The following is a 26,477-nucleotide window of genomic DNA, read 5'->3' on the forward strand; positions in this document are numbered from 1 at the left end:
ATTCAGTATATAGCTTGGATTACAGAGTGAAAGTTTTGCAAGAATGGGGGAGGAGAAAATATTCATAAAAGTAATGTTGTAACATTGTCCAGAATTAAATCAAGACATGATTCTTAGATGTAGAAATCACACTGACTCTTAAGCAGGATAAATAATAAACAGATATACTAAGTAATAGTTAAACCTCAATATCAGAGTTTAAGTTGATGTCATAAAAGCAGCCAAAAATAAGAAAGTAACAATATCTACAAAGAAATGACCCCTCCAAAACAGTAACAATGGAAACCAGAAGAGAGTAAAATATTGGAATCTGTCTGCTCAATGAAAACCAATATCAAATTTTATTATACAGCTAAAATAAAAATATTATTAAAATAAATCTTTTTTGAGATATGAATGAAAGCCATGGTCCTCCTTCTTCAAAAAATTTATAATTACAAATTCATTTTTAACTTTCTCACAATAGCTAAAACCTATCCTCTGCTGTAGATAATCAACTTTTACCCCTAAAGCAAGCTTCATCAGAGACCTGTGTACTGGGGCAAACTTTTTGAGATCTCTTATAGTCATGCTATTATTAAATTAACCTAATTCTCAAAGCTTTTTCTGATGCTCAAACACAATGAAAAGAAGCAACCGTGTAATTATTTTCCTCCCAATTGTGATCACTTTGAAAACAACAAGTACAGACAACATACAAACGTATGTACATTCAGACAATATTTGTCATGCATGTTCTCTAAATAAAAGTAACTTGTATTCAATTTTCTCAAATCTTAATTGAATAGAGGATTTAAATTGTGGAATACTAAATAGCACAGGCTTTAGAATCAGACTTCTTGGTTTCAATTTCAATTTCACTATTATTTTTCTAGGTAACCTATGGAGAAGTTGCTAAACATCATAGTCTCAATATTCTCAATATGGATTACTCTCAATTTTGTAGTCAAGATCTATTATTTTGAACTACTTTCAATACTTAACACTGTGACAAAATATAATAAATATTTATAAAATGTTAGCAATAATAAAAATGCTAATAGCCCGATCATTTTTATTTTGCCTCAGCAAGGAAGAATATGATCACTTTAGAAGATTACCAATATATCCTATGTGTGGAGTAAAAAAAATTTATAGTAATTTAACTCTCAAGGCATATGCGTAGACCACAGGAGCTGAGAGCAGCCCTAGCAAGAGGTTGTAAACTTCAGTTTCACAGCAGCAAGAAACTATCTAAGCAATAAGGAAGAGATCTTAGAAATATTTTTTCAAAAGAGAACTCAAAAAAATTAGCACATTCTTGCCAATATTGTTATTTTTGCTGTGTAAAATCTGATGAAAAAACCTACTCACACCATGCTTGAACTTCTGACCTAAATAAGTGCAAACTAATAAATAAGTATTGTTTAAAAAAAGTAATTGAAAAGAGTAATTTATATCAGAACACAGCACCTGAGAAGTAAATTTCATGTGTTAAATGAGAAATTTGCTCACTTATTAATATGTGCCAATTTTGGTTTTTTGGATCAACTAAAAGTTGGCTTGGAATATATTCATGAAATTTTTGTTTTTGCAATAAAGTGAAGTAATAATGCTAAATCAATGAAGATTGATTCTGTGGTCTATATATTCACCTTTTTAGCAATGCATAGACACATACATTGCAGAACCTTTTTTATATAACAGATATAATGCCAACAAAATTTCAAGATCTTAAATTTTTAAATTTACATTAATCATGGACTTAAAAATATACTATGTCACATATAGAGATTTCAGCCTAAATATATTAAGGTCTTTCTCAGTGCAGAGAGCTGAATTGATTAGTTATACCTCTCCCAGAGAAGCTTGCTTTTAGGAAAATTGGTGGGCAGGAGAACAAAAGGACTATGCAGTTTTCCTGGGATAGACATTCCATAGGCAAACCTCATGCCACAGTTGATAAGGACAACCAGTGGACAGATCAACTTTCTTCTTTTAATCTAGGTTATGCTTTCTTTTGTGAGATACTTGAAGTCCTAACAGTATCTCTGCATCAGTTACTGTATAATAATACACAGAGCAATTGATAACAGAAGGAGTATATACCAAGGATGCCTAAGGAAGCCGGTTGTAAAATACACACTAGTGAAAGTGACACATAAGACTTTTGTCATGTATGGAGCAAAGAGTAGATCATTCACTAAGTGGTACAAAATGTTATCATATTAGCTTTGAAATAGGAGAGCAGCAGCCCTGCCACTTGCGATGGATTTGGTGAGACTGCTGCTCTTTGATATATTAAAAGTGGGAAGAAATATATGGCATTTGTGCAAGCCTCAATGGGGGAATTGCAATATGGTTCTTTACTTTCTTAGTCACAGGTAATGCCATATGTGGTGCAGGACTGTAGGCTTGAAACAAAAAAACAAAAAACAACTCCTAATATGCTACTGAGCATTTGTAAGGAAGGAATGACTTGACCAAGGGATCCTAATTGGATCATGTAGGTATGTGATCAGAACTATCCATCACAATCTGGCTCCTGACCAACTAAAGCATAATGTCTTGCTGCTCAATAACAGCCTATCAAATGAAGTGGTGCATCTAAGATGGATAGTGTTCTGTCTGCAGTTCTGCATTTAGTTGGGTGAGGATTTCTAGAGCCTGCAATGGAGCTTAACTATTTTATTTGCTCATTTCTGCTTCTTCCTCACCCTTTTCATAAGTATTGATCCCTAATATACATCTTAAATCTTACTCTTCATTTAAAATTTATTTTTGTACACATGAGTTTTAAATTCTTCACTTAAAATTTATTTTTGTATACACATACCTCCCAAGTCTCTAGGGTTATAGGCATGTGCCACTGTACCTGGTGAATTATCTCTTTAAAGGACTTACTGACTCAATGAAATCACATTATTAATTATCTTATGAAAAATTCAACCAGACAGTACTAAAATTAATATTTTCTATCCTCCTATCCCACTAAATTTCAAATTTCCCTCCACTGTAATATACTACTGACACTTGACATATTGAGATTGATATGGCACCCTTGTTCTACTTGTTGAGTTCATATGCTAATAGTGAAGATCAGAAAATTCTAATGGGTGCAATATTTATTAGACGTGACATGAAAATAAATATATATACTGTATAATATAATGCAAGAAATATGGTTATTGCTTCCTTGTCACTCATCCTAGGGAAATGGAATTTTAGTGTGAGGTTACTTCCGAGAAGGAATGGAAGTAAAAGCACATTCTGGATGATTCAGAATAAAAGAGCAATATCTGTCAGTGTTGAATGGCCATAAGCCTTCCTGATGAGAAATATGTGATGAAAGTTGAATTATCTCCCCCTTTTTTTTTTTTTTTTTGGTACCTGGGATTGAACTCATGAACTCAGGGCACTCTAACACTGGGCCACATGCCCAACCCTATTTTTTATTTTATTCAGAGACAGAGTATCACCAAGTTTCTTAGCACCTCATTTTTGTTGAGGCTGGCTTTGAACTTTGGATCCTCCTGCCTCAGCCTCCCAAGCCGCTGGCGTTATAGGTATGTGCCACTATGCCTGATGAATTATCTCTTTAAAGAACGTACTGACTCAATGAAATCACCATCACTCAATGAAAATATGTGTGCTTAACGGAGAAAGTTCAAGTCAAAACTATGTTACACATTCTAACAATCAAATCATTGCTGTCAATTTATAATAAACATAATTATAAATATTTACATTGCATTTCATATTTGTATAAACATAAACAAATTGTTATTCTGATGAATGTATTTACTATATATATATAAAGAGATGATACATATTTTTAGTGAAGGAAGAGTAATGCCACATACATATCCTTCAATATTAGGAGCAGTTCAAATCGAGCTAGTTTACAAAGTTTGTGTCCTTACTATCCATTAAATTTGTGTGTCCCTTTGGGTCACATATTTGTATCTATGCCTAATATCCAAACAGGAGAACTATACTAAAGAATGCTTAAAAATATGGTTCTCTTTAAAACATGGGATTTTATATATATAATGAGATCATAATGCTATTATGACATGTAAATTTGACATTAAATAAATAAGATTGCAAAGGTTACTTAATCCAATTTTGGGAGAGAGCATCTGCTCAGCAATAGGTAGCTCTATAGGAAATGGAATGGATGTAAGAGAAGATGTAAGTGCTAAATTCTATATATTTTAAGTCTGCTGTATGCAGGACTCAACTGAATTATTTTTATACCTACAGACAACAAAAAAACTATAATATCTGCCAAATATATTGATAAATAATGAAATGAAAAATTCAAAAAACAAGGCTTAAAGCAGGAATCAAAAATATTTGTGCTACACTGAGTTGAAATTATGCAATGATTTGATTACATAGTTTTTATGACCTTAGCCTGGTTTAAGTTACTTGGTAACATATCAGTGAAAGAAGAGCTGACTATGGAAACAGAAAAAAAAAAGCAAAGAGAAAGTATCAATGCAAATATTTTCCTCCAGTGAAAGTGAAGAAACCCATGGGTCAGGATTTTGAAGTCTCATTGAGGAGCTTTAAGCAGTCTTAATCTGAGATTGTTAAATATCCTGTTCATGCTGTGATTTTCCTTGCTCATGCTCTAGATTCATCAAGCACGTTTTAGTCACATTTTCTTTCCTATGTATTATAAGAAAAGGAAATGAATGCCCTAATTTCTGGTATAGTGATTTCTCATTATAAATTAACAAATGTGCTTTGTTATTATATATCCTTCTCATAAGCATAGAAATCTGCTTCCAACAATTACCTGGGGTTTAAAGTCACATTTTGAACTTGGTGAAATTGGCTACAGTAAACCATTATAAATTGTCCATGAGGCTGTCACTTTCTAAGTTCAGGGAGAGTCAATTCACCTTCTATCCAGCCCTGTTTAATTCCTGGAATATTCAGACTTAACATTACTTTTCTTCATGGTTATACTTGAGAACTCTACTGTATAAGAATTAATTTATTTTCTCTGTCACTCACCTAATATCTGCTATATTTTCTCTATCTTGAAAAATTAAATATATTTTAAAAAAGATATTCTTGAATCCAAGTTAATTTTTTTTTTCTCTTTTACTAATGTCCTTGATTTCACTCACACTTTCCATTTTAGGCATAATACTATTATTGTTTTTTTTTTTTAATAAATCTTCTCTCCTGAGACACATTAAGTATGCACAAAGAATGTTAACTATCCAAAATTTTTCATCATTAAAAGAAATAATAAGGATTCACCTGTTTGGGGGTATTGTTTGAAGTGTGTGGTAAATGAGTGATGATCGATTCATTAATATTTCTCATATTTTTATGAAAAACTCTGAAGTTGAATTCAGTTGAAACTAAAAAAAACAAGTAAACACTGGTGGCCCTTGAGCTATTAGTTACTCTTCTTCATGTTCTCTAATATGGTTCCATCCATTCTTCTCAGAAGGGCTCAGGCCTGAAACCCTATACTACACATGTGAGAGCCAAGGCAGAGTCCCGAGAGGAAGGACAGTATGTAGTATTAATTTCCTCAACATTTTATGCTATTCTTTTGGATGACTCAATGTACCTCTGTGTCCTAATCAATAGAATCCAATACTGGAAATTTCTTATTATTTCTTGATATAGTTTCTTCTTCTAAAGAACTGACAAATCACATTTTCACAATTCTACATAAGTGAATAGAAGTTTCACAAATTGTTTTGACATTTCAGAATCAGTGAATTCTATCATTCAAAAATGATATGGTTTGTGAAATAAATTTTTGTACATGATTTTTTAAAGATGTCTTCATGAATGGACACATATTGCCTATATTTTATATTAAGAATTTACATGTATTTGTGAAAAATCATTAGTAATAAAAAGCACACATTCACTCATCAAATATAACATGTTAGCAATTGTCTTTTCACAGGGCAAGTTTTAAAAAGGATAATTTCCCCAAGAATAAAAGTTTGGTGATTCTGGTAAACCTTTTCATCTGTAATAATGGCAATTTAGGGTATAGCTCAGAGGTGGATCACTTGCCTAGCATTTGCTAACACCTGAGTTCAATGCATAATACTTCAAAACACAAGTGGAAAAATAAATAAATGGTAAAAACTTTCTACTCTATCTTAAGTTATTCTTAAGGATAATGTGTCACTGGAAATGTCCTTCCAATCCCACTGCATTTCAATTAAAATATGGAAAATGAAAGGTTAATCACATAGATACACTGAATATCAGCATGAATTAATCAACATATTTTGAAATCATTGACTCACTTTGAACTCCATGGGAGCGTACTATTTTCCAGGTTTCTGATGCCACTTCCTTGACATCCACTTGATAGTGATGAATAGGCACACCTCCATGGGAGTCCGGCTTGCTGAAAGAAAGTTTGGCTGTGGTCTGTGACAGCTCTATAATCTTTACTCCATAGGGACTGGATGGCACATCTGTGAAGGAACAAACACAATGGACACATAACCTAGTTTAACGTAGATGGACATTATTAAGTCTTGCAGTGTCATGAGAATTAAGAGTGAAGGAAAATTGCTGAATATATCACTTAGTGTGTTTAAATTACAATGTCCACTTAAACACTCCAATTGGCTCTTAATAGCAAGAAAATTACACAAGTGCATTTCTATTACCACAGCAAATAACAATAAAACATTCAGCAAATTAACTAAAATATTCACTTATTCAGAAAATATTTTATTTCCATAGTTTTATGTAAGAACAACATTTTTTTTGATGTCAAGGAAAACAAGTTTGTGCGTTATTATTAAAACTAGTTTGTGTGTGTATTAGTCTGTGTGTGTATGTTTGAGAGAAAGACTGACACAAATAAAGAGAGACAGATATTAGAGGTAATATCTGTCTTTACCTCTAAAGGGGAATAATTAAAATGTAAAATAAATCTATTATTTTATCATTACAAATATTTTTTTGTGAAATGTTTTTAGAGAAAATGTTAATATGCTTATTTTTTAATGTTTTGTTTACATTTTAATCAGTGCATTATAATCATACACAATGCTGGGATTGGATATTATGTATTCATATATGCACACAATACAGTATGATTTGGACAAGATCATTTCCTGGCATAATCCCTTTTTCTCCTTTTCTCCCTCCACTTGGTCCCTTTCCTCTACTGTATTGATCTCCCTTCCATTTTCATGAGATCACCATCAAAATTCTTTCCATTTTACCTCTCTAGCTTCCACATGTGAGGGAAAACATGACCTTTAACTTTTTGAATTACAGATTATAAATTATACCATCATTTATAATGCACTTAATTAAAGGAAACCTTTAGTTGAGTTATTAAGGTTTTATTTTTTTTTCTTTTTTTCCAATCAGGGATTAAATCAAGGGGTGCTTAAGTACTGAGCCACATTCCCAGCACCTTTTTTATATTTTATTTAGAGACAGGGTCTTGCTGAGTTGCTTAGGGCCTTGCTACATTGCTGAGGCTGACTTTGAACATGGGATCCTCCTGCCTCTGCCTCCTGAACTACTGGGATTATAGGCATGTGCCATCACACTTGGCTGAGTTACTGAGTTATTAGTCCATTTTAAAGAATTTCTAATAATATTTTTTGAATGTATAACTCCATTGGTTACATTATTTCACATTCAATAACATATACTAGGTGGAAACTTATTTTAGCTTCTAATGTACAAAACTTCCTTGGAAAGAGTTCTCTTAAAGGCAGAACAAGTAGAACAAAATGAGAAAAAAAAGTCTCAATAAGGAAATTACTGAAAGTTATGCTCTAGAAACATCAAAATATGGAGTAATTTAAATCATTAAAGGGATTTCTCTCTTAATTCTTTTCCCTCTTTTCTATATTATGTTTGAAATAAACTTTGGAAAAAGAAGCAGATATAGATATTTTCAGAAAGAATCTATACACACAGATATTTTGTCAATGTACATTTCTATCCTGATATCAATTAGGTATTCATGTAAAAATTGCTAAGGCAGTCAAAAGTCAAATGAGCCATGTTTGCAAGAGTTAGGAAAGTGTACACCAGAACACATCCAATTATGTCTTATCATGGTTCTAGGCAAAAGCTAGGATTACAGGATTATGGCCTTTTGGACCAATATTACAAAAAAATGCCTCACTATATAGTTTAACTGAAAGTCACTTAGAGATGCTATGAAGTACATTTTGTTATAACTATAATGTTCAAATGTAGATGTGTTGAATAATGATGGCACCAAAGTCACAGTACTATTACAATCTTATCTAGAAATACAAAATTCAAGTCATCTAGATAATAATGTATTAAGCTGTTAGACATAAAATATTTTCTCAGTTTTCATATTTTTTACTGTCTAGGTTAAACTACAAATATTTTCATATGTAGCTTTAATCCAAAATGAGAAGGAAATCAAACAAACATGGAATGCCCTTAGAAGACGAACAATAATTCAAACCACACTGAGCAACTGTCCTACATCCTAAATTGGCATTGGTCTAAATTGGCATCATAGCAATTAGCATAATCCTCAATTCAGAGACGTGTGTCAAAAGTGAAGGTAGTAGACTCTGGGGGATGAAGAAGAAACGTTTTACTTCTGACATTGGCAGAATATACATGATCCTTTGTATGCACCACTCAAGAAGAGATGAACCCTGATGTGGTGCAACTGGAGAAAAATAAAGCCTCCACTCTTTTAAGCACAAAGTGAGCATCACTCAATATTGGCCATAGGCTTTCCTTTTCTAGTTATATAGTCTATTTTCAGATCTGTTGACTCTTGACCTTGATTTTTGAAATGTATACTACCTTTGTTGTGCTCTTCTATTATCAGATTAAAAATGAAAGAATTCTTATATCATGCAGATCTTGTCTTTTTACTTTTTCTTTTTACATTCTGAGTATATATGTTCTATTACTTACTGACTACTGAATTTTATTTCTTCCAGAAATTAACAAAACTTTTATACATACACATATATTTATACAGACATCTCTCTATATAAAAGTAACATTGAGCAAAATAACTAAACTAAGTCCTCAGAAAACATTTGATAAATGAAAAGTCAGAAATTAAAAATGACATGCAAACTATGTGAGGTGTAAAAACTATGTGAGACACTATATTTGTTACTCAGGTAAACTGAACCATTTCACATTGTGTGCATACTTCAAGACCTCATGATTTATGTGGTAAGTGCATACAATTTGTCTGTCAACCCTGAAAGTAAAGAAAAAAAATAATACAGATACAGAACATGTCCAAGTGTCTGGAATTCAATATTTTGAATTTTTCTCTTCACTTTCTTAATAATTTGGTGACCATCTTAATCCTATTTTATGCATATAATAGTTATTCACCACATTATTTTAATAATATCTGCATTAATTCTTGTATCTATCTTGTCCTCATTTCTAATACTAACCCCCAAACTTTGGACCTACATGCCTCTGTCTGTAATGACATTTAGTTTCCTTTTCTATTGGATTCACCACAAAAACTTCAATACGCATGGCATGTAAATGCAGTATTAGTCTTTCCAAAGAATCACTCTAATTGCTTCCCTGAAGGGGACATTCAGGCATTTCATTCTCATTATAACATCAATCTTAGCCTTTTCTATCTTTCTCTCAATATCCTAGATTATCTAACACGCGGAATGTATGCAAACAGAAGACTACTGTGGAAAAGCTATCAACATAGTCCAGTATAGACGTTCAAAACCACACGCAGTACTTCCGTCATTGTTAGCATGTATTTTTAAAACTCTTTCTAGCATCTTTTATCTCAATGATTAATGAATGCCATCCCACTGAATGAATAAATGATCACTCTTTCTTTTCAATTCTACTGGTACTGGTATAGCATTGGACTAAGAGATTGGATATGGGATCAGAATTTATGGATCCAAAACGTGGCTTTACCAAATTCTCAATGGCAATCTTTAACTAATTCCTTAATCTTGCATTATTCTCTTTAAAATAGAAATTTGAATAATATCTATTACTAGAATTGGGGGGGAGGTGTCAAGTGACAGAATGTGTAAAACAGAAACTGGAATACACTGAGCATTTGGTGGATATCACTTACTATAATTTCTGCTGTCTCCTGGTAACTACCTGCCTTCTATTGCATCTCTCTCATCAATTTACAAACATCAATATTTCCATGAAATTGTAAGTAATTGGTACAATACCAAGGTTCGATATCGAAAATTTTTCTTTGCCTAATAGTAGAGAGATAGTGTCATGATCTGGGTTTCAGACAGAAACAATCTCTGAAGGCCCTGTAGGACCCTGGGCACATGACACATATTGTGTATTTATTTCCTAATGAGCAAAAGAACAACAATAATATTAATATTAAAGCTGTGATAGTAAGTTGATGGATATAAATCACTCTGCATTCACAAATATAATTTTCCCTCATCTTCTTCTAAAAAAGTTATCTACATATAAATAATATTGGTAAACATTTTGATATTTAAACTTATGTCTGGTACCATATATTGATTGAAGTATAAATGTGACAATATAAAAAAAAATCTGCCTTGTTGATAAGTTAACTTCATAAGATACAGAGAAAAAGTGGGGGAGAGTTTTTTTCTCTTATTTGATAAAATAAAGGAATTCAATAAATAAAGAAGAATTAAAGTATATGCAGGGCAATAAAGTCTGGAAACAGATTTAAAAGAGCACATTGAGTGTGTGTTCCCTGTTTAATAAGAAAGCATCTCAAAATGATGATAACAAAATAAAGCAAAATCTTAAAACCATACATTTGAATATACTACTGGTGTGGACAAAGAGGCAGACAGCAGAGGAGATCTGAATAAGGACATTTTTAAAATGACGCTTCTGCTTTACTCAATATCACTTTGGCTACCTGGAATCTTTTGAGGTTTTATATGAATTTTAAGATTTTTTTCTATTTATATGAAGTGCACCACTGATATTTTATTTTGACAGAGATTATACTGGATCTCTACAATGCTTTGGGTATTATGAACATTTTAGAAGTATTATTCTTCTAGTCCATGAACAGGGAATATCTTTCAACTTACTTGTGTCTTCTTCAATGCCTTTCATCAGCGTTTCATAGTTTATGTGATAAAGATATTTAAACTTCTTTATTGAGTGATTACTAGAAAAATAATTTTATTTTTGTAGCTATTACAGATAGGATTGCTATCTTGATTGCTTTTTTTTTAGATACTTGCCTTTTTATATAGAAATGCTATTAAATTTTTATGTTGATTTTATGTCAAGTAATTTGCTGAATTCATTTATTATCTCTGACAGTGTTTGGGTAGAATATTTATAATTATCTATACATAAAATCATGTCACCTGAGAAGAAGGACAGTTTGACTCACTCTTTTCAAATTTGGGAGTCTTCTTTATTTATTTATTATTATTTTTTTATTGGTTGTTCAAAACATTATAAAGCTCTTGACATATCATATTTCATACATTAGATTCAAGTTGGTTATGAACTCCCAATTTTACCCCAAATACAGATTGCAGAATCACATCGGTTACACATCCACATTTTTACATAATGCCCTATTAGTAACTGTTGTATTCTGCTACCTTTCCTATCCTCTACCATCCCCCCTCCCTCCCCTCCCATCTTCTCTCTCTACCCCATCCACTGTAATTCATATCTCTCTCTCCTTGTTTATTTTCCCATTCCCCTCACAACCTCTTATATGTAATTTTGTATAACAATGAGGGTCTCCCTCCATTACCATGCAATTTCCCTTTTCTCTCCCTTTCCATCCCACCTCATGTATCTGTTTAATGTTAATCTTTTCTTCCTGCTCTTCCTCCCTGCTCTGTTCTTAGTTGCTCTCATTATATCAAAGAAGACATTTGGTATTTGTTTTCTAGGGATTGGCTAGCTTCACTAAGCATAATCTGCTCTAGTGCCATCCATTTCCCTGCAAATTCTATGATTTTGTCATTTTTTAGTGCTGCGTAATACTCCATGGTGTATAAATGCCACATTTTTTTTTTATCCATTCATCTATTGAATTGTTTCCCAAGTTCTCTGACTCACAGTTCCAACATTATGTTGAAGAAAGCAGTGGAAGGGACATGCTTTACTTATTTTGGATCTTAGAGGAAAAACTTTCAACTGATCCTTATTCAATGTGATATTAGTTTTGGGTTTGTTATAGATAGTGTTTCCTGTGTCAAAAGGGTTTGCATCAAAGCCATAAATAGAGTATTACCTGCATTCAAAATATAATGCAAAGCTATGATGACCAAAACTACATAGTAATGCCAGAAAAAGAGATGTTATCGATGGAGAAACAAAAATACATGTGCACATGTAGAGCCTTCTCTCTCACCAGATACAAAAACAACTCAAAATCGACCAAAGAGTTAAATATAATACCTGAAACGCGGAAACTACTATAAGAAAACAGGGAGATGTTTTATGATATTTTGGGGGCAAAGATTTTTCTTTTTTTAAATACGAACTCAAAACATAGGAACAAAAGCAAAACACACAAGTACTATAAAGTATTAAAAACTTTTTAAATTAAGACATCAGATGAGATTAATATAGAGAATATACAAGAAAATCCCAAAACTTAACAGCAAACAAATAAAAATACCAAATTACAAACTGGGCAAAATGCATAACTAGATATATTAGAAAAGATGACATGCAATTAGCCAATGTGCATAAGAAAACATGGACAGTGTCACTAATTATCAGAGGAATGCAAGTCAAGACTGCAATGGGTTGGGGCTGGGGATGTGGCTCAAGCGGTAGCGCACTCGCCTGGCATGTGTGCAGCCCGGGTTCGATCCTCAGCACCACATACAAACAAAGATGTTGTGTCCACCGAAAACTAAAAAATAAATATTAAAAAAAAAATTCTCTCTCTCTCTCTCTCTCTCTCTCTCTCTCTCTCTCTCTTTAAAAAAAATCATAAAAAAAGACTGCAATGGGCTAGAATATCACATAGCACAAAGAACAAGGATGACAAGGAATGTAAATTAGTATAACTATTATGTAAAACAATATGGAAGTTCCCCCCCAAAATTAAAAATAGAATTACTATGTAATCCAGAAATATACTACTGAGTATATGTCTGAAAGAAATGAAATAAATTTCTACAATACACATTTGCACTCAGGTTTATTGCAGAACTTGTCATAATAGCCAAAATAAGGAATAGATCTAATTGTCCATCAACTGATGAATGAATAAGGAAGCATGGCACATTTCCACAATGGAATACTCTTCAGTCTAAAAACCAATGAAATTGTACCATTTGTCACAGCATGAATGAAACTGGAAGATCTATATTAAATAAAATAATTCAACCACAGAAAGATAAATAATGTATGATCTTTCATATGTGCAAGTTAAAGCAGTTGACTTCATAGAAGTAAAGTGAAGGTATTTTCTAGAAATTTGGGTGGTTAGGGAGGAGAAAGGGGTAGGGAAATATTGGTCAAGGAGATATATAATTACAGATTGAAGGAAGAAATAAATTTCAGGACTTATATAGTAAAGCAAAGTGAGTTCAGTTAGTTATGATGTGTATTCTTGAACAATATAATGAAGGGTTGGCATGTAGCAAAGCAAGAGAGCACTTGCCTTTTATGAGCAAGACCTTGAGTCCTGAGTTTAATTCCCAGCACTGATAAAACACAGTGTGTATTTTATATGCTCTCACCACAAAAGTGATAACTATGCAAGGTAATGCATGCATTTGTTAGGTAGGATTAAACATTCCACTGACTATATATACTAAATATTATATATTTCTATATATGCATATGTATATAATATATGTGCTTTAAAACATCATATGCACACAATAAAAGCACACAATGATATTTCTCAATTAAGATGAATATGTGAAATAATACTTTTAAAATGAAATAAGTTATAAAATTAGAAAACAACGTTTCCTTGACTTTACAATCAAGTAAAATTACAAAATGGTGGAGATTCAAAAACCAGAAAGATTAGTTGTGTTTGTGTGTGTGCATGTGTGTGTGAGTGAATGCGTATTATAGCTCTTCCTTAACTACTTTCTCAGCAAATAAGTGGATCTTAACATCAAAAGTGAAAATAGTTGACATGGTCACTTAAATTGAACCCCATGACCTCTTCCAATTTTATAGAGGTACAATTTACTAATAAAATTGTATATATCTAAGATATATATAACTATATATATCTTAGATATATACAATTTTAGTTTTGCACATGAAAATTTGATTTTTGCTGTGAAATAATCACCATAATCAAGCTAGTCAACGTATCCATCATTTATATTTTTATTTTATGTGTGTGTTTATATGTGTGTGTTAAGAACATTTAAAATCTACCTTCTTTTGCAAATTTTACTATAAAATACAATATTATTAAAAAGAGATATAGGTGAACATCATATCTCCAGAATTTATTCATCTTGCATTCCTGAAATTTTCTAGTCTTGGACCAACATATATTCATATCCTTGTCTAGCTCCTGGCCACTACCACTCTACTCTCTGCTACTCTGAGATCAACTTTTTTAGAATTCCATATGTATCTGAGTTCATGTCATATTTGTCTTTCTGGGTCTGGATTATTTTGCTTAGCATAATGTTGTTTGGGTTCATGCATGTTGTCATAAGTGATAGGATTGATTTTTAAAGCTGAATTTTATACTCACATATACACATACATACACATTCTTGTAAATATTTTATTTATCCATTCATCTGTCTCTTAAGTTATTTGAGTAGATTTTAAGTTGAAATAGATTATTTTCTTTCCCATTATCTTTACTTCTGGGAACATGGTTTTCTAGAATGCTGGGAAGCTGGTGCTGAAGGTATGGTGGTAAGACAGTGAGTCAGCTCTTACTCCACAGAAAAGGTCTTGGTGTTGCTAACCTCAGATCAATAAATCTGAAGTGTTTGATTGTTGTAAACCTTCTTTAAAAAATGAATGCTTAGGGGAATATTCTCCCAGAGCTGTGTTTCCAACCTTATGGTAGATATTTTCTAATAACCCTCCACATCAATTTTTATAATTAATTCAACTTCCCTTTCCATTTAAGGAACTAAAGTCTAAGATGTTAATGACCCAGACTCCGTGTCTGTAATTCATGCATATAGGCAATTAGTATGAGTGGCACATGTGTACAGTTGAGGATGCTGGAGGAATGTGAATGCCATTCCCATTTTCTTGAGAGGTGAAAGTAGAGAAGAGCACCTGAAGAGGTGAATAAAGGCTGGGATCCCCACTTCATGTTTATTCTCATGTCCCTGATACAGGTGGATGTGATATCAACAGAGGGCAGCTTGGCAGCAAGAATTGATGACCTGTATGTAGAGTTGTAGACTTGAGCTTGTTTGTGCTGTGTTCTGACCTAAAAGCTGGAAGACTCATAAATGCCTGTTGTCTTTCCTATTCTCTACATTTCCAGTGATTGTATAACAAACTAATTCTATTATAATATTTTCTGCTTTCCTTATTCTTCAATCTGTGTCTAATAAAAATCCAAAAAATTAATGTTGGTCCATAAAGAATTGAATTTTCTAGATTCGGTAGGACTGCATCATACAGTATGTCACTAACAACTATTTGCCTCTCAAGAACACTATGCTAAGATGGGTCCCATCTGCTTTTGTTTTCAGTGAGCACTTTATTTCCAATAAGGTGTATATATTTTTAACTATTTCAAAACATCTGTGTTCTTAATATTGATGCCCCTCAAAATTTGTGCATTAACAATTAAGCACCAATGAGATATTTTTAACAAGCAGGGTTTTTGGGAATGTAGGCAAAGGCCTAATGATGAAAAAAGTTCATCATCTCTAGCAATTAGAAAAATAAAAATCAAAACTACTCTCAGATTTCATTTCACTCCTGTCAGAATGGCAGCAATTATGAATATAAATAACAATAAGTATTGGTGAGGATGTGGGGAAAAAGATAACTCATACATTGCTGGTGGGACTGCAAATTGGTGCAGCCAATATGAAAAGGGGTATGGAGATTCCTTGGAAAATTGGGAATGTAACTACCATTTGATCCAGCTATCCCTCTCCTCGGTCTATACATAAAGGACTTAGAAACAGCATACTACAGGGACACAGCCACATCAATGTTTATAGCAGCACAATTCACAATAACTAAACAATGGAACCAACCCAGATGTCCTTCAATAGATGAATGGATAAAAAATGTGATATATATATATATATATATATATATATATATATATATATACACACACACACACACACACACACACACACACACACACACAATGGAATATTACTCAGCAATAAAAGAGAACAAAATCATGGCATTTGCAGGTAAATGGATGGAGTTGGAGAAGATAGTGCTAATTGAAGTTAGCCAATCCCCAAAAAACAAATGCCAAGTGTTTTTTCTGATATAAGGAAGTTGATTCATAATGAGGTAAGGAGGGGAGGCAGGAGCGGGAGAGCAGGGGAAGAATAGAGGAACTCTAGATAGAGCAGAGGGTTGGGAGGGGAAGAGAGGGATCAGGGGGTTAGAAATGTTGGTGGAATGTGATGGACATCATTATCCAAAGTACATGTATAAAGACATGAATTGGTGTGAATATACTTTGCATACAACCATAGATATGAAAAATTGTGCTCTATATAGTGCTCTATATGTATAATAAAAATTGTAATGCATTCTACTGTCATATACATATATGTCATATATATGAAAGAGCTAAAGCAGGCATAGAAAAGAGTATGTGTGAGAAGATTTCATCAGACACCAAATTTTACCAATGCCTTGTCCTTAGACTTTCCGGTCTCTAGACTATGCCGGGCAAGTTTATGTTAATTATTAGTTTCAGAATACAAGGCATTTTTTTATAGCAGCCAGAATGGTGCAATGCAAGTTGTCCACTTTCTCTGATATTATGTTGAATTAGCAACACATCTAGAACCCTGTAAATTCTTTTAAATTTCATCTTTCTTTTGGTTTCCCTTGATTGCCAAATACAGATCGTGACTATATTGATCTTTTCATAGCATTTGAACACTTATGTGTATGTTTTCTCATCACAAGTACTTACACTAACTCTGAATAATTCTTTTTGTCTTTATTTATTCATATACTTTTAAGTTTACTGATCAAACTTAAGTAGTCCAGGAATCCTTTCTTGATTTTCCCATTTCTACTTTTACTATTCTCCAAAGAAGTGTTTATTCACTTCTAAAATATCAATGGAAAATATTTCCTTCAAACTTACCCAGTTCATGATACTTCTTACAAGTCCCAGAAACCTAGATCCCATTATTAATTGGGCATTTCAACCAAATCTCATAAGCTAATAACACAACACAGCAAACCCTTCATACATTCACCAAATGCATCTAAAAGAACTACAATAGTCTTATATATGCATATTTGGGAGAAAATATATATATATATACTCAAACATACTAAAGTAATGTCCACTTGTTGCAATGAATGGTAATATATTTAAATAACAATACTATATTAAATAATAGTATAAAATAATATGTAATTATGTATACATTTCCTTTTTGCACTAGTGGACACTACTTTAGATGTTTGTATATTTACATAACTGGGCTACTTGGAAAAATACAGAAAGTGACCATTTCCCCATATCTAATGTTATGTTAAATATCAATCTCCGGAATATTGGCAGGGCACTTGAATGGATTAAGTTGCTTTATGGCTAAAATAAACCTAAACTTCACTCTCCATAACAGGCAGAACATAAGCATGTTTTTAAGAATATCCATAATTAGACCTCTCACTACCTCTCTATTCATGGCACCCACAATGGGACCCATCACACAATACACTCCAGGTTTCCACTATGGGCCTCCTTTCTTAGTATTGTCCACCCTGCCACAGAATTGTGCTTTTTGTACAAGTGTCATCTTGATCCTTTCAATATTTCCTGTCTTCTTTTTGCACCTGTTTCTACTGACTTATTATTATCCAATTGCAAAGCTAATTCATATCTGAAGCTTCCCCCAGGAGCTTCAGTGAGAATTCAATTTTGTGTTCTCAGGACTTTGATTTACACTTCTACTACAACCCTTAATTTTGAACTGCAGCTGCTTTATATGTTATTCATCTTCAGATTCCCAAGATCTAGAACAGTGTCGAGAGCTTAATAAAACTCACTAATATATTTTTTTCTATTAGTATGAATATCACTGTTCATCTCATGATTTCTGGGAAATTTAAAAAAAAAAATGAACAAGATGTAGAGTTTTCCAGGATAGATCATTTCAGAGAAACATGACTTTATATTCAGGCGAAGAGAATGTGTTTTCAAAAGAGCTAATGTTAACCTGCTTCTGAACAAGATACCATCTTAGTACAAGTATTGACTATAGTTCCCTATCTAGAAAATTTTGGTCAATTGATCAAGTTTAACCTATAATCAGGTCTCTGTTCTCAAAAGTGACTTTTATAGCCTTTTTCATGACTTAACTGAAAGTACAGATGACTGCTTCATGATATTTGTGAATTAAGTCAATCTTGGAAAGAAACCTAAAATATTGGATTTGACAGGGTCTTAGTAGGTTAAAAAGATGAGTCAAAACTGTCAAGCTGAGATTTAATAGTTATAAGTATCATGTCCCGAGTTAAGGTTAAAAACAAAATCAATTCTCAAGCACCCTTAATAGTGGGAAAAATATGTAGAACAAGGTACTAGAAGGGAAAAAAAATAAAATAGAGATTATATTAATTAATAGAAACACACTGCCCAGAATAAGCAAGCCTTAATTTCATTTTATTACTCATTGGTATAAGATGTCTAGATCTTTGTATTACAACTAAAAAGACATCAACATACTATATATATGTAAAAGCAAATAATACAATCTAAAATTTGGCCATAATAACAGTCAATTAATATTTTGTGGGTATTTGCCATATACTGGATATTTCAAACATATTAACTCACATAGACATTACAACATTTTCATCAGGTAGATCTCAGAGTACTTGCTATGGAACATGGCACAAAACCCACAAAGGACTGAGGTATGTACTCCCAGCCACAGTGTATAGTACCTGATGGCAGTTCATAGATGAGGCCCTCCCACAAAATTGCCCAGGAGAAGGTGACATTATCACAAAAGTGTGTTAATTATGCAAAAATGGGATCATTGTTCTAAGGTTAAGGTAGGAGTATTTCAATATTTAAAACTGAAATACAGCACAAAAAATTAGATTTTTAAATAAATTAATGACATTATTTGATAATAAATTTTAAAAGATTAGAATATTGTTTTTTTAAAATAACTGAAAACAAAAATATGCAGTGCACCTTGTCAAAAGATCACAATCTTTAGTAGGTAGAAAAATATAAGGAAGGAATAACACTATGTAGGTAAAATTTTACTTCTAATGTGTTCTACAACCATAATTCATGATTATGGATGTAAATATACATACAAGATATGCATGTGAGCACTAAAAGAAAGTATAGCCTCTAGTTAGAAATAGGAATATGGCCTAGAAGACCTGTTTATGAAACATTTCATGGGGAAATCTTTAGAATATGTATTGCTGTATTTCTTGTTATATTTTAATATTTGGATTAAAAAGTTAAAAAATAGTAAGTATACATTATCATCTTTCCATAGAATCATAAAATTTTTTTAAAATTTCAACTGACAGGACAAAAATTAAACGAGCCTGAATCAATTGTTGCTCAAGGAATATAAATCCAGGGTTTAATAGATAATGTTTAAAGATTTTTTGATATTAATACAAGTGTGTGTGTGCGTGTGTGTGTGTGTGTGTGTATGGATATATATATATATATATATATATATATATATATATATATAGAGAGAGAGAGAGAGAGAGAGAGAGAGAGAGAGAGAGAGAGATTATTTTTAAAAATTCATTGGAGAAAAACAATAATTGTTTGTTGGAATTATTTGCAAGAATGTAAAAGTAATAGGATGAAAAAGTAAAAATTTTTTCTACTATTTCACAATCCAGTGAGGTGTTTTAGTTTACATAAATTTATTACATATTTTCTTTTTTATGTTTTTCATTAATTTGTCCTTTGTTGTTCTTTTTCATATACATGATCCTAGAATGCATTTTGACATATCATACATACATGGAGTATAATTTCCCATTCTTGTGGTTGTACATGATATGGAGATACACAGGTTGTGTATTCATATAAGAACATATGTAAGTTATGCCGAATTCATTCTACTGTCTTTCCCATTCCCCAAACCCGCTCCCTTCCCTTCATTCTCCTCTGCCCAATTCAGTGGTCCTCTACTCCTCCTTGTCCCCGCCTCTTCCCTATTATGAGTCAGCATCCACATATCAGAGAGAACATTTGACTACTGATTTTTCGGGATTGGCTTATTTTACTTAGCATGATAGTCTCCAGTTCTGTCCATTTACAAGCAAGTGCCATACTTTCATTCTTTTCTATGGGTGAGTAATATTCCATTATGTATATATACTACTTTTTCTTTATCCATTAATTTTTTGGGCACCCAGGCTGGTTCCACTGGTTAGTTATTATGAATTGAGCTGCTATGAACATTGATGTGGCTGTGTGACTATAATAAGCTTATTTTAAGTCTTTTAGATATATGCCAACGAGTGGGATAACATGGTCAAATGGTGGTACTATTCCATGTTTTCCCAGGAACCTCCATACTGCTTTCCAGAATGTTTGTACCAATTTGCAGTCCCACCAGCAATGTATGAGCATACAATTTTCCTCACATCTTCTCCAACAATTATTGTTACTTTTTTTTTATTTTTAATTTTTTTAAAATTGTTACTTGGATTCTTGATAATTGCCATTCTGACTGGAGTTAAATGAAATCTCAATATAGCTTTAATTTTCATTTTTACAATTGCTAATATTGAACATTTTTCATAGATTTATTAACCATTTGTATTTCTTCTTTTGTGATGTGACTGGTTGATTGCTTTGGCCATTTATTGATTTTTTTTTGAGCTAAGTTTTTTGAGTTCTATATATATCCTGGAGATTAATGATCTATCCGAGGTGAAGGTGGCAAAGATTTTCACCCATTCTGTAGGCTCTCTGTTCACATTTTTGATTTATTCCTTTGCTGTGAAGAGCTTTTTTAGTTTGACACAATCCATTTTATTGATTATTTATTTTCCTTCTTGTGCTTTAAGAGTTTTATTGAGGAATATTTTTCCTAAAATGACATTTTGGAGATTGGAGCCTACTTTTCTTTCTAGTGAGCATAGGGTCTCTGTACTAATGCCTAGTCCTTGATCCACTTTGAGGTGACTTTTGTGCAGGGTGAGATATAGGGATATAAGTTCATTCTACTACATATGGATTCCCAGTTTTCCCAGCACCATTTCTGAAGAGACTATCTTTTCTCCAATGTATGTTTATGGTGCCTTTGTCTCATATGAGACAACTGTGTTTATGTGGGTTTGTCTCTGTTTCTTCCATTCTGTACTACTAGTGCATGTGTCTATTTTGGAGCCAATACCATGCTATTTCTGTTACTATATCTCTGTAGTGTAATTTAAGGTCTGGTATTGTGATGCCTTCTGCTTTACTTTTCCTGCTGAGTATTGCTTTGGCTATTCTGTGTATCATATTTTTTGAAATGAATTTCCTGATTGCTTTTTCTATTTCTATGAAGAATGTCATTAGGATTTTAAAGTGGACTGCATTAAATATGTAAAATGATTTTAGTAGTATGGCCATTTTGACAATATTAATTCTGCCCATCCAAGAGCATGGGAGATCATCCCATCCTCTAAGGTCTTCTTCTATTTATTTATTTTTTTTCAGTGTTTTGTAGTTTTCATTGTAGAGATTATTCACTTCTTTTGTTAAATCAATTCCCAAATATTTTTTTGAGTATATTGTGAATAAGATGGTTTTCCTAATTTCTTTTTCAGTGGATTCATCACTGATGTATAAAAGAACAGTTGATTTTTATATCCTACTACCTTGTTGAATCCATTTATTAGTTTGAGAATTTCTCCAGTGGAACTTTTTGGATCTTCTAAATATAGAATCGTGTCATTATCGAATAGAGATATTTGAGTTCTTCTTTTCCTATTTGTATCCTTTTAATTTCTGTCTTCTGTTTAATTGCTCTGGCTAGAGTTTCAAGTATGATGTTGAATAGAAGTGGTGAAAGAGGGAATCTCTGTGCTTGTTCCAGTTTTAGAGGGAATACTTTCACTTTTTCTACATTTAGAATGATTTTGGCCTTTGGTTTAGCATATATAGCTTTTATATGATGAAGTATGTTCTTATTATTCATAGTTTTTCTACGGTTTTGAGCATGTAGGGGTGCTGAATTTTGGCAAATTCTTTTTCTGCATCTGTTGTAATGATCATTATGATTTTTGTCTTTAAGCCTATTGATGTGATGAAATATGTTTATTGATTTCTGTATGTTGAAACAACCTTACATCCTTGGGAAAAACCCGACTTGATCATAGTGAACTATCTTTTTAATTTTTTATGTGATTTGTTGGTGTTCTATTAAGAATTTTTGCATCTATGTTCATTAGGGATACTGGTCTTAAATTTTGTTTCCTTGATGTGTCTTTGTCTGTTATCAGGGTGACACTCATTTCATAGAATGATTTTGAAAGAGTTCCCTCTTTTTCTATATCATAAAACAATTTGAGGAGTATAGGTGTCATACATTGATAAAGATGCTGCAAATCAGTGCAACCACTAGGGAAAGCAGCATAGAGATTCCTCCGAGAACTTGGAATGGAACCATCATTTGACCCAGTTATCCCACTCCTTGGCATATATATATATAGAGGACTTAAAATCAGCATACTACAGTGACACCATCACATCAATGTTCACAATAGCTAAACTGTGGAATCAACCTAGATAACCTTCAACAAATGAATGGCTAAACAAAATGTGGTATATATATTCAATAGGATACTACTCAGCCTTAAAGAATAAAATTATGGCATGGCAGGTAAATGGACGGAACTGGACAATATTATGCTAAGCGAAATAAGCCAATCCCAAAGAACCAAAGGCCAATTGTTTTCTCTGGTATATGAATGATAATTCACAATAAGGTGGAGGGGGGAAGAAAGAATAAAGATACTTTTGATTAAGAGAGGGGACTGAAGGGAGAAAAGGGAATATGAGGGAAGGGAGGAGAGTAAAATGAATTGGACATTATTAACCTATGTGCCATATGATTACACTACTGGTATAATTCTATCTGTTGCACAATCTGAAGAATGAGAAGTTACACTTCATTTATGTATGATATGTCAAAATACATCCTACTGTAATGTATAACTAATCAGTTCTAATTAAAAAATTAAAAATAAAAATAAAATAGCCTTAGGAAAAAAAATTAAAAATAACATCAAAAATAAAATAAAATAAACAAATTGAAAGAAAACAAAAAAGTTCTCATGTGAGTAATGGTATAACAAAATGATGTGTCTTCAACCTGATTCTGCTCAAGGAATTCCCTGATGTAATCAGTATTAATAACACTAGATGTAATAACAATAAACTATATATAGTTATTCCATAATGTATGAACCTGTGTTCTCTCTCTGTTAGACTGATATAAATACCTCACGTGTTTCCTTAAGGTATTAGAATTGTGATGACAACTATGCATGATTCGATTTAGTAGATAATGCCTTTCAATCTTACTATAGTTTATCAAGTTGCTCCTCTTGATACAGATAATGGCAAACTGGAGTGAGGCATGAAATATTGAGCTCATGAATATATGATGCTCAAGTTCGTATGTCTAATTTCCACAATACAATTGTACTGATATGAATTAAGGATTATCTCTTCATTGTTATAGTAAGTGCTGTCAGTATATTTATTAAAAGATTTCATCTAGGAATTGTTATATTTTAGAATAAAATGTATTTCCACATATTGGAAAGTATTTGTTGTCTTTGACTAAATTATAATATAGTATAAAAATATTCCTTATAATATATTACTATCATCTGTAAAGTCACATATCAGTCTATATACACACACAAAAAAAGATGTAGATTAGTTTTATCAGTAGAGGTAAGTATTTACTACCAAAAACATACCAGTATATAAAATCCATAAAATTATTAAGCTGTCATCTATCCATAGACTATAACCAAAATTTATTCATCACACCTTTAACATTCTTTAAAGCAAAATGATATAGTTTAGAACCTTGTCTGACATGTATTTGTCAAGTCTCTACAAACATTTCTTCTGAGAATTCTCTAACCAGTCCTTATTTTTCATGTAAGGTATTCTGAAGGTTAGTTAGTCAGTAGTGGATGGTTCCTCAATTTGAATTTGTTACAAATATCCTCAAATTGAATTCTAATTATGTTCTTTGGGAGCAGCAACACAGAAAATATTGAAAGGCGTTTTTGTTGACATGTAGAATTAAATGATGCCATTTTATCAGTTTAAAATTTCATTTCTTAGAGATATATTTTGTGAAATCTCAAAAAATTATTACGCCAGACTTACCAGCTAACGCTAGAATATATTCTTGAAATCTTGTTCCTATACGGTTAGTGGCTGTGCAGTTATATCTCCCAAAGTCATTGTCTGATGTAGGTGCAATCTAAAATAATAAATTGTAAAAGATACAATACTGAAACATCAAAGAAGTTAAAAGAGACTTTAGTATGCTTACCCCTTGCACATAAGTTCAATCATTCACTTCCTTGCACTTTTCTTAATCAAGTATTAATACATATTATTAATTCTTTTAAATGTAATCTGTAAAACTGCATTATCCATAGGACTAGGTAAATCATGGTTTACCTAATAATTCATTAACTGGATAAATGTTTTGGTACATCTATCAATAGCAAAATCATTAAACTTTCCTATAGGTAAAACATAAAAAAAAATGACCAAAATAAAGGTTGCAACCACTATGGGTGTGAACTTGAAAATAGGAAGCTGCACCAAAAGCAGTGTTAACTTTGCTTTCTGTTTTAACCTCAGACCAGGCTAATTTAAAGTCCAAAAAAGGCTAAAAATATCTATTTTTTTTCTCGTTTCTTGAGTCTATGAACAAAAATACTGACATTAGATGAGGAATCATTCTCAAAAAATCTTTCCAGGAAAGTATTTTGCAAAAAAAAAAAAATATTATTCTTGTGCAAATATCTGTAGACAGGCATTTTTTCTTCATATTTAATAACAGTATATTGCTTCCTTGTCCATTCAATTCCTATCATTCTCTTTTAGTTTAGGTGGAAAATAGCTGACCTCGATCTTTACACATTTGAAATCCATAATTAAGTTAACCTTTGGGGGTTCTGCTGGTGAAGAGTGGGACCAATCCTGTAATTCTAATGTACAGAAATCCTGAAGTATCAATTCAGGAAAGAGATTTGATGATGATAATAGATGTAATTTTCAATTTCAGTAACTATTTTTAAGATAGAATATGCTTACAATAAGAGAGGCTGTTAATTTCAACTTTATCCCAAAAGAGAGAAAAATGATTTTGTGGTAATGGGAGGCTATTAACTAAGAGAGCAATTTTGAGGTCCATTGAAGATGATGATTCTGAGCAAGTACAAAAAAGCTGTGTCATTCATTTTCTAGTCAGCTGTCTATATAGGAACAAATCAGGCTAAAGGCCCAGAAGTTTTAACAGCTCTTACGTAAGTACTTCTAAGTGATTCAAATATGGATTTTTCTTATATCTAGCATTTAATAAAACAGGCTAATTTAACTCTAAAATAATTCTACGGTCTTTCATATTCTCCAGTCATATGAAAAAGATTTGGATATTCCATAAAGCAGAATGTTATTTATTGAATCAATACAATGCAGAGGCAGGGTGGCCACAACAAAGAATTGTGCCACCTGCATAGCTCCTTAAGATTAATAATTTAAATATAGACTTTTACATTGAAACCATTCTTAAAAAGGCTCAGTCCACTTTTTTTTTTTTTTTTTCCCTCCAGGGAGTTCAATTGCCAACAGGCAAAAAGCTTTACAAGTACCTTAAATAAGTAATTCCTTTATCATATTGTACTGTTAACAAATATAGAAAATACCCATCATAGCAAAGCATAGCTCTAGATTTAACCTGGAACATATTTGATGTATTCTAAGGAATGTAATATGAAACTGAAGTCCAGTGTTTTGATATGCAAACTTAGCATTCTAAAATATTAAAAAAAATATCAAAATATGATCCATATATCTGTATTATAAAGCACTAAGTAAAAAATATTCACATATTTAAAATGTACAAAGTCCTGATAATATTTATTAAGAAATTACTGAGAATATGTACTCATAAAACTTTTTAAATTTTTTAAAAAATATATAGTTCAAATACAATTAATTAATACAATTAATTTTTTAAAATATACAGTTCAAATACAATTAATTTATTAGTATTTGACCTAATACAGTTAAAAATTACTCTTGAATATCAAAATAAACGTTGATA

General features: G+C 32.0%; 1 protein-coding gene across 1 annotated transcript in view; it reads right to left on the reverse strand.

Annotated features, from left to right (window-relative positions):
* Ncam2 (neural cell adhesion molecule 2) overlaps nt 1–26,477 on the reverse strand; it is a 231,657-nt gene that overhangs the window by 85,236 nt on the left and 119,944 nt on the right. Inside the window, exons 11-12 of the mRNA XM_071615777.1 lie at nt 24,524–24,620; nt 6,279–6,452 (exon numbers count right to left, since the gene is read on the reverse strand). Of these exons, the coding sequence (XP_071471878.1) occupies nt 6,279–6,452; nt 24,524–24,620 (271 nt within the window). The remainder of the gene's footprint in view (nt 1–6,278; nt 6,453–24,523; nt 24,621–26,477) is intronic.

Source organism: Marmota flaviventris, chromosome 8 (genome assembly GCF_047511675.1).
Source record: "Marmota flaviventris isolate mMarFla1 chromosome 8, mMarFla1.hap1, whole genome shotgun sequence".
Classification (NCBI taxonomy): domain Eukaryota; kingdom Metazoa; phylum Chordata; class Mammalia; order Rodentia; family Sciuridae; genus Marmota; species Marmota flaviventris.